Here is an 11,157-nt window from a genome sequence, read left to right on the forward strand (position 1 = left end):
TGTTAAAGAGAGAGAGAAAAAAAAAGGGGGGGGGTCCCATGCTGGCTCTCGACGTTCCTGGAAAAGACTGTCAAACTTTCTAACAAACCGTTGGTAAAACTTCTGTATCTAGATACGTACCCCTAATATATTTAATTATATATATATATATTTTTATATGTTGTTGTTTGATGTAACCACCTCCAATGAAAAGTTCTCGGCTACGCTCGTACCAAAACTAGTCCTAGTAATGCTAAATCAGAAAAGAAACTTCAAAGACAATTTTTTTTTCTGCGCAGCTATATTAAGAAGTAAATAATGATCTAACGGAAGTATGTAGTTTTACGAGTATCCTCCCGAGAAGAGAGAGAGTCCGAAGTAATACAATTACGTGTAACCGCGGGAAGGGGAGATAAAACAGCATGAAAAGTTGAAAACGTAACATTTTCATTATTTACGTTGGGGGCGTTTCAGGTGATACACGTATATCCCTAGTACAACTCGAAACGACTCTGAAAATGTAATAAATACATATTTCCAAACTCAACCGAAATTCACAGAGGCCCTCCCACTAGAGTTCAGGTATAACGTTCTAAAGTTAACTACTGAACAAGGAGAAGGCAACCAGTACCCGTTCCAACAAGTCAATTATCTGGCTCTTTGAACCGAATAATGGGATCGACTGTCACTTTTATAACGCGCCCACGTATAAATGTGCGAAGCGTGTTCAGCAGCATCGTGTCTCGAACCTTGGTCTCTTAGATATGCTGCCCGACACGCTAAACACTAAGTCACGTCCAGCCCAATCAGAGATGGAATTAATGTCCTGTTGACAAGAGTACCGATGTAATTTTAATAAATATGTGAACATTTTATTAAAAAAAAAGGTAAGCCACTTAAGGAACGTCACCCGCTAATACTCTATCAAAGTGTAATCCGTTCAGTTCTGGATTATACACTGCCGAATCTCTGTCGGGTGCTGTGGAGACAGATAAGAATGAAAAAAATATATATAACACTGGTTTAAGGCTATTCACGGAACGTACTTCAGTATTTTCAACACTAAAACACGGTTATAACAATGAGCGTTGTAGTAAATAAATACGCTGCACAAGAACTGACGAATCTGTCTTGGGATTGGTTCAAAATTTCATGATAAAATTTTCATCACTTATCAAGACGTTATTGTATTACACCTCAGTTAGGCCTTGCAGTACAAAAACCATTCATTCCCTCATTAAGCCAATACCCTTAGTTAGACCTTGCAGTACAAAGACCATGCATTCCTTCATTAAGCCAATGCCCTTAGTTAGGCCTTGCAGTACAAAGACCATACATTCCGTCATTTAGACAATGTCCTTAGTTAGGCCTTGCAGTACAAAGACCATGCATTCCGTCATTTAGACAATGCCCTTTCTAACTGGAACATTCGAGCTCCACAACAAACCCACAAACACCAACTAAACAGGGATTCTATAAAAAGTGCACTAAGAGACAGCAATGGGTAGTTATGTGCTATACAGCCGCCACTGAAATAATTGGTCACCACCAAATCTTACCCCCCTCCACCAAAAAAAAGTGGAATAAACATCTGGCGCTACTGGGATCTGTGAAAAATCGGCCCAAACAGATAACGCAGAGGCTGGACAGAAAGTGAAGTCTACCAGCACCTAGTTAAGGACCATGGTGGATCTGACATCATAGCAACAGATGGTTCCTAAACTACAGAAAGCGAGAGAGTTGAGTTACTGTCATTTCGTAGAGCAACAGCATTTTGCATAAGACTGGTACACCATTCTAACTTTCCACATGCAGCACAAGGATGTAAATAAAGCCGTAAAGCAACCTCTACTCTGGATTCCTGAAAGCAATGAACTGTAGATAGACAGTACTACCAATACAATATTTCTGACTGATTCGAAGGAAGCGTAAAATTCAGACTGGTTCGTCCCAAGAATGAGGGATGGAAGAAAGCATATCAACTACTTGGTAAGACCATCTCCTGGATGTACCAGGCCATGCAGTGGTAAAGCTAAATGTAGAAGCTGACAAGAGAAACCCAGAGTGGTTCGTCCCAAGAATGATGGATGGAAGAAAGCATATCAACTACTTGGTAAGACCATCTCCTGGATGTACCAGGCCATGCAGTGGTAAAGCTAAGTGAGGAAGCTGACAAGAGAAACCTTATATCAAATCTTGCACAACTGTACCGGCAGGATATCGATCTCCTGTGCAGTAGTATGACGATTATGTCAACCATGAAAGGTCTTCATTTACATACAGAAATGAGACCGCCAGGAAACAAAGTACTGTACGTATAGTTAGGAAAAGATGGAGAATCAATATGACAGAAGGCTGTATACACCAGAAGAGGCAGCCGGCCCTAACGTAAGGAGTCAGGGCCTATCGGTGCAACCCTTGAAATTGTCACCTCGACAACAACACTTGGCTCCTATATAGCTGAAACGCCACCTGCCGCCATCCCTAATTTTTAACTTTCCGATCAACAGCATCCATTGCCAACTTAACGAAATGTTGAACGATAACACAAAGCTGTTAATTTAACAATATATTCTTTTTTTTTAATATGATATTTATAGATTAAATGTTGGTGGTTTCAGATAAGAAAGAGATCAACACCACCACCACTTCAAGCTAACAAACTCTTTAAGTTTACGGACTTACAGCGGAAAATTCCGGGGTCCGATTCTACGTTGTGGACAGAACGCAGATGGCTTACTATGTAACTTTGAGCTAAAAACAAGCATAATTTTACGCACAATTGTGTGTAATCGTTCACTGCACAAGCCTTCCTAGGCGGAAAATGTGTTGGAACGGTATTAATGAAACATGACCTGTTTACGTACAAACCTCGCACTCTGGTACTTAAACAGCCAATACTACACAGGCATAATTCTGTGACTACGTAAAGGTGCGCATGTTTTAATAAATTGCGCCTGCTATACAATTACTCATGTAACAGTTGTACTGTTGACTCGTACACTCAGAAAACTGTTAACATATTTTAAAATGTTCTCACAAATTAGTCATTTTCAAAACAATTCCTTTGTTCGCCTATATAACTAGATATAACGTGTTTTACAGATGTGGAAACCACCAGTTTGTTAGGACTATCTGTCTAGTGAACAGTGGATGGATGTAAAACACCGTATATTACTGGAAGACATAAAATCTACACTATATATGAATCACGGATACTGAAAGTCTGATCCGCGTACGTCGAAGAACTTGAAGACTGTGGTCTGTACGGTTTATCAGAAGTAAGTACGTTTCTGCACGTACTGACTTCGAGACTACCAGATCGATCGATTCTCCTCAGTTCAGTTTAAGAGATAAATTCTATTAAATCCACAGTTTACATTACGTTATCGCTTCAGGCCTACTTGTTATTCTGCAGTGTGGGAGTTCCTTCACAATCTCAGTTAGTCACACACATAAACCTACTTCCCGAAATAAGATTATACATCTTAAGAATATGTGTTTATACACTAGAATTGTTTGTTCTTCTAAAAACACGTATGACAAGAAATGTTTCACAAAATTAAGTCCGTATCAAAGTGTACATCCGTACTTTTTAAGGGACGTGGGACAACTGAGTGTTTCACAAAATTAAGTCCGTATCAAAGTGCATCCGTACTTTAAGGGACGTGGGACAACTTTAAGTGTTTCACAAAATTAAGTCCGTATCAAAGTGCACATCCGTACTTTTTTAAGGGACGTGGGACAACTAAGTGTTTCACAAAATTAAGTCCGTATCAAAGTGCACATCCGTACTTTAAGGGACGTGGGACAACTTTAAGTGTTTCACAAAATTAAGTCCGTATCAAAGTGCGAATTACTAATCATTATTTCAACCGAGCACTTTTATGTCCACCATCAGAACCTTAAAATAAAATTAAAACACATTTATAATTTCGTCACTTCCACGCGAGACCAACCATTTTCTCAGAGTTCGACGTTCCTTTGTCGTTAACACGGTTTTTGTTGTTCTTTTTTATTTTTCGAACTAGAACAGGCAAGATGACGGCGGCCAAGTATAACGTGACGTGTCTTATTATTATATCCTTTATCCTAGAAGACACACTTTTGGCTGTTAAAAACTGCACAAAAATGATGTTTTTTTTTAACTTTTGTTTATATCTATACACACACACACACATATATATATATATATATATATATATAATTATAGTTTCAAACGTCACGTGATATGATTTTAAACACGTTCAGCACCAGTGAAGAAAGACGTTTCGTAAATAAAGTTTCTGAGTGCATTCTGAAGAAAGTAAGATGACAGGTTTAATATTTGGAAAATAAATACCAGATAGACTTCAATTATGACAGTTTTTCTTAACCTGGTGAGTGGCTTATGGAACGAGTTGCCGCCGGCAGTAGTGGAGCTCAACACTTCGCAGGAGCTTAAAAGTGGGATTAACTATTTCCTGAAATATGAAGGGTGAGTTGAGGTTATATTTTTATCGTGGGTGGGTGGGTGTGTAAGAACGACCTTGAAGGGACCAACTGGTCCTCTTGTCCGGTTAAACGTGATTTGTTGGAAGTCATGCTTTGTGTCGCTTTGTATTAAATCAAAGCCACATCGGACCATGTGTTGTGTCTACCGCGGAGTATCGAACCCAGTATTTTAGCGTTGTAAGTCCGTAAACTTACCGCTGTCCCACCTGGGAACATATTTTGGTATCTCTGTGATAATGGATACAAAGTTGTTTTTTTTGTAATGAAAACATTTCTTATGTATATTAATATATATTTTTTAAAGACATGAACATAAAATATGTGAATGACGACGGTAAATATGCGGTATTTAATATATCTTCTTTAAACTTCGCTCCCCGGGTGGCTCAGCGGCAAATCTGAGGGCTTATAAAGCTAAAAATCGATTGTTAATACCCACTGTGGGCAGAGTGTATTTAAACTTTAGGCCTAACTGTCGATTTGTAAGCACCTGTTGGGCTTTGTATCAAGATGTTAAAGGTATAGACCAACCAATGCTATAAGTAATACGAGATTCGTCAGATTATAGAAAATCTAACATTCAACATGTTTGAATTAAACAGCTCAGACAGGTCTGGTTCCTCAATTTGGGAATCGAACATTAGCCAATACATACCGACTAATTTTACTATTTTATCTTCAAAAAACATAGACACGCGAGTCGGCGTGGCCTATTGTTTAGCACACGAGACTGTGAATCTTAGGATCGATGTTTGGAACCGGGGTGCGTTATAAGAGTGACAGTTAAATCCCACTATTCAACTAGAGCAGCCCAAATGTTGGAGGTTGGTGCCGTTGACTAGTTGCCTTCCCTCTGGTATATCACTCCCAAATTAAGGTCAGGTTGTACAGATACCTTTTTGTAAGCAATCGATTAAACAAGTGGACCTTTAAATGATAAGAGATTAGAGAGTTTACTAGCACACAAGCACGTGTTTAAAATATTAGACAGAAAATACGTGAACAGAGGTCATCGCGTACCCAAGGTTAAACAGATCTTTATAATCATCTAACAGTAGCTTTCCAGCTTACTTGACCTTGACCTTCTTCTTGTCCAGTCAAACGACCTTGCAAGAATTACTAACCAAAAACAAGACCAACCAGTTCCATGTTTGAACTATAGTAAATTTATTTTGGTACTGCAATTAAAAGTAGTTTTAGCAAAGCTCGGATTTCTATGATACAAGTTATTAAATGCCAAAGGGTAAAAAAAAACGAAAAAAAAAACTTTCATACTTTCACGTAACTTCATTCACTGCTATCAGACTAATAAATCTTGACACCTTCTTGAAAATGATCACTTAAGATATAAACCTCATTTGTTCAAAAAGAAAATTAACAAAAAATCAAGTTATTTCACACAATGTTTCAACAGTTAGGAAATGAATAATTAAAAAAAAAAGTGCAGGTTTTGACCACAACAAAAAAAAATCAATATCACTAGCTATGATCTTCATAAAAAACAATCAAACTTGTTGTTCAGATTGTAACCAGGAAGTGAAACGAAAACGAATTTATGATGCTAAACCTAATAATTGAGACAATAGTAAAATGTTAGGCACAACAGTTTTCTCAATAGCAATTTTATCATTTTTGAGGATATAAAAATTATACTTTGAACAGTGAGATGAAGAAAATAGAGCTTATGAATGCACGAACATCCCGTTGCCCTATCTCAGTTCCTGGGCCTCGTCACTCGTCAGCCCTATTTTCCCCATGCACCATCCCACAAACAACATTTAATAGCATGAAGTCAGCAGCACTACTGAAACTCAAAAACTTTCCTGGAATAAAAACAAACCAACAGGCAAAAAAAATAGATATTCTTGGATCATTATTCCTTTCTATCTTAAATGTGACGTAAAGCAGACTCATGATAATATACGTTTATATTTTAAATTATCAGTTTCAACAACAAAAGGTAAGAGAGCATTTACTTATATTTTAGGTACAATTTGTAACAAAATCCTTGCTAGTATACTTACACAAGATCTTAAAGAGCTCTTAATAATGGATAAAATTCAAAGAAACTTGTATAAATATTGAAAATATATTAAAATCAACATTGTATAATATTAAAACTTTATTTAAAAACCAATCACTGGTCTCAAAAAGGCACTCTACATGTTTTGACGTCATTCATCCTTAGAATGACGTGAATAACGTCGAAACGTTGTTACTGATGAGTTTTTGGTATAGGAACAAGAATTCCAATAGTAGTGAGACAAGATAAGTCGAAATCAGTATTAGAGGTATTAACCCTTTAATTACTGGAGATCCCTGTAGCATATTTCACTTTTTTTCAATTCTCATCACCGAAAGATATGGTTAACCCTAAAGAGCTCCATGTTGTGCACGTGGTTTTGGAGCACAGTTTACAAGAATTAACTTGGAGTTAATTTGTATTTCAACAGTCAGATAGGTTAACATTTCTTTAGAAAATCCTGGCAAGTAAGCAACTGGATGAAAAACATATAAAGTTAACCTTCTTACATTAAATTATTTTAGAAAGTTTTCACGCGATTTTTTTTTTTAACCATACACCACTCTTGCCATCACCATTACAAATTTCTACAGTAAATTTAATTCACCACTTTCAACCAAAACGACAAACCCCCCTGATATATGACACAGCTTAATACACGTGTCAGTTATATTGTAATAAACCAATGAACAGAAACCCAAAACTGGGAACAATCAAAGCCAGGTAACTTCGTTATTTAGAACAAAGGTTCCCAAACTTTCTCAACAAAAAGCCCCTAGAACATTCCACATCCTGACAGAGCCCCCCCCCCCCCAACAAATCTATAGATACCAAATATTGTATATTTCCTACAACTCCCCTGCAGTCCCCCAAATGTTGGCAGCTTCCATTTTGAGAAACCCTGGGTTAGAATATCTCCCTTGCAAACAGCGGTAAGTTTACATACTACTTAGTATCAGTTTTTATGTATATCTTGCAGAAATAAACACAGCGAGCATTATATATATCCAGTGCCGAACCAGTTTACAGTGCCACAAAAAATTGTCTTTATTAAACAGACTTAGAGAAGGATAGCAATAACTTTTTTTTTTTATATTTTGCAAGAACTTTAATCAAGATCTTCCTACACTTTAACAAAAATATCCAAAATATTTCATTTTTACATAAATTTTAGCCCAATATGAAAGAATCAGCATTCTGGAGATATTGTGTGATTTATACAATAACTTCTCACATCAAATGGACTACTAATAAAGATTAATACTGCAACTTATGTCAAACTTAAAATGCTGCATTTCAAAATATTTATAGATTATTAGCATCCATTATATAAACTTACATAAGACGAGTTATATAAAACTGTCACATATAGTAAGAACTCGTATTCAAATTTAATTTCTAAATTTCAGATGCCAATATGTAGCTCCAGAGTGATTTAGCACCACTGCACCCCTGGTTAAATAATTTTAAAAAATAGGCTAGAGAATTTATCAACATATTCACACTAGCTTCGCATGTATTTCTATATATAACCCCCCCCTCACACACACACACACACTCTTTTACACACCACTTTAAATTTAAATTTGTTCTTACAGTTTAAAACTTTGATTTGTAGCTCTCTGTATCAAAGTTTTACTAAGTTTGATATTTTGGATATGCTAGCTCACCTACAAATTCTTGCTAGCTATAATAAAATTTATAAATATATTCTGAATATTAACATGATTTTTTTTTTTATAGACTAAATAATAGTTTCCAATAAACACCAAGCTATCCTTCCACGTTATGAGCAGTAACAGCGAAATGTAACTCTTAAAGTTTTTATCTATTCTTTATTGCTCTTTATGAAGTGACTATAAAACTTTAGATGTGACAATCGAAACCCCAAACTAGTTCGTATACATAATTAACACCTTACTACACGCCCGGAACATATCCACTTATTTATAGAACAGAAAACCGGTGGTTATTTCCAAAAAGGAATGCAGAAATCAGATGTGTCAGCAGAGACAAATGTGTTTAATATTTCATTCATTTCTTCAGGACTGGATAGTGTTTATCAAATGTTAAAACAAAAGGAGATAATGTTGACTGAACAACCTGGGAATATGGTAAATCACAGCTGCAACCACAGCTAGTCAACACTACATCTATTAGTAACCCTAAAATTTCTGACTTTTTATACCATTCTAACTGGAGGATGGAATGGAATCTCATCCATGGAGAACATGAAAGTATTCTAACTTGCTTACACCAGCCAAATTAAACTTAACCACTTCTAGGATTAAGCAGTACGGTGGGTTGTTCACTTGACTGTTTTTCCGACTTAAATTTTATCGTTTAACAAATGCTAACATAATTTTAGTTACTATGAAAAGAATGTAAGACAAGAATATATATATCTGAAGTATGTTCCAACATCCAACAAGAATGTGTATTACAAGAGTTCACAAAATTCTAACTGGAGAGGTCCACATTGTTGAATTGCTATTAACAGTTAAAAATTAAAACTCATAAAATGTCTACTGTATCATTTATTGAATGTGGCAGAATTACACGTTAAGTTTTAACATTAAGTAATAAAGCGTATTTATTTAAAAGTTGGTGAGTTACAGTTATCACCATATGCATGGGCAATCGCCTTTTGTTATACTTACAGAAAACCCAACATCCAGCAATCAATTCAATGAAAAGTATAGGTCATGTTTATTTCTAAGTTTCAAATACATTTAATTTGGAAAGTTCAACTGACATGAAACAGCTGATAACTTGAAAACTACAGTTTTATTAACAAATGAAAATCGGTGATATTTATACTTATAGTTATACTGCACATTACTGAAATGTTGTGAAAAGGCCATATTTATACAACAACCTCGTATTAACAAACACTTTAGTAAAGACTTTTAACAAAGCATTGGTTATCAATAACTGAGTATACACTTTCATTAAATCACTTCGTTAGTAAACAATACTTGATACACAAAAACTGAAATTTAGCGAAAACAGTTAAAAGATTAAGCTCCTAGATACACATTAAAAAATATTTTGATTTGTGTTCCTGAGCAATTATTTATAAATATCTGATGCGTGAATTTCTACTGATAGCATATGGTCCATTAAAAAAAAGCTAAAAATTAAACTATGAACGATTAACTAGGGTAACGTCAATATACTCAGGGAAATGTGACCTACAAAGTTAAGCCTAAAAAATAACTTAAGCCCAACTAGAAACGACTGCCGGTGACATTTAATCATACGGTGCGACACACAGCGGATATAAAGTTAAACTTTGCAATCAGTGGTGCTATGCTAGTTAGTAAGATTATCACACTTTCTACTTATATGTGTAAAATTTATATAAATACTTACCTTCTCTAGCTTTCAGATATACGGTGTTAGCAACGATATTCTCTAATTCCATCAGTTCCAGCTTGATTTTTCCTTGTACTAGGGTCCGTTTACACGAACCCTTCAAACCCACCGTACACAAGCAATACGCACGACCCTACAAATCTCGTCTACTTCATGGGTGTGGTGAAGTATGAAATGGCGGCTCCCTGATCTTCTGAGAAGCCCTCATTGGTCCAAAACCCAATAACGTTTTCAGCTCTGCTTAATAGTAGTAGCACAGCATGCGCGTAAATGCAAACCACACCTCAGCTATCTTACTCGTTGTATAGTCAGAGTAATCTTACTTTTTAATTATATTGCAATTGAATACAAACTCAGTTACATTGATTTATTAACGTAATTATGAATATATTCTAAGATAAATTCAATTTATTTTACAATATGCAGTTAAAATTTACATAATACTATTTATTTGTTTGCACGCAATTTTTTTCTTTTTTTTACAAATGAATTTACAGAAAAATAAATCGAATGTTGCCTCCTAGGACGTTAGAAACGAGCTCAAGGCAAGTCTATATCACATTATCTGGATAGAATTATTAAAATTCAAATATTTTGCAAGTCTCACTATTTCAGAAAGCGTTGACATCAAAGAAATGTTTGAATTAATTACGATATATGTCTAGAATTATTCTAAACCCTTTACAATTTCTCACATTATGACTAGTTGACGATATAAATAATGAAATAATCAGGAGTAGTATAAAAACGTCGATATCACCGTATCTATTTAATTGTTTATTTCGAAGATCTGAAAATAAAGATATCTAATGTACAACAAAATTCACACATATCACTTAGAAACAAACAACACTGCTTAAGATAATCACCAAATTAATCAATCAGTGTTTCATTATAGTTATTATTTATTCAAAAAAATTATTCGGAAAATTTTTGTCACAGGAACAAAATACCAATAACCTGTAAGTTAGAGACTATATTTTTTCATAGTGCTAAGCTTTATTTTCTATTTATTCTGATTCAGTTTTAATTATATACCGACCCTTTAATTTTTACAGAAGTATAATAAATTTCTGAACTTACCTACCTTTTGAACGAAAAGTCGCTGTTTCTTGGGTTTGGATTGTAACATCTAACATTAAAACGTTTGCATACCGCTACCCTATCCGACCCCTAAAAAAAACATTCTCACAGAATTGCACAAATTGCATACCCAGTACAGACGGAGTGACTGTCGCCGTATTGTAGTTTCACTAATTATTCATTTGTTCATGTTGGTGGTT

The 11,157-nt window shown here is 35.2% G+C and overlaps 1 protein-coding gene across 2 annotated transcripts in view; it reads right to left on the bottom strand.

The window, feature by feature from the left end:
- LOC106462979 (G protein-coupled receptor kinase 2-like) overlaps positions 1-10,084 on the bottom strand; it is a 57,637-nt gene extending 47,553 nt beyond the window's left edge. Inside the window, exon 1 of one of the 2 annotated variants that reach the window (XM_013922949.2) lies at positions 9,872-10,083. In XM_013922949.2, coding sequence (XP_013778403.1) covers positions 9,872-9,923 — 52 coding nt within the window. In that variant the 5' untranslated portion in view covers positions 9,924-10,083. Of the gene's footprint in view, positions 1-9,871 lie in introns of both variants that reach the window. The other variant, XM_022390377.1, reaches the window with a different exon arrangement.
- Between the last annotated feature and the right edge of the window lie 1,073 nt (positions 10,085-11,157).

The sequence above is a fragment of the Limulus polyphemus genome, unplaced genomic scaffold (assembly GCF_000517525.1).
Source record: "Limulus polyphemus unplaced genomic scaffold, Limulus_polyphemus-2.1.2 Scaffold1292, whole genome shotgun sequence".
Taxonomy (NCBI): Eukaryota; Metazoa; Arthropoda; class Merostomata; order Xiphosura; family Limulidae; genus Limulus; species Limulus polyphemus.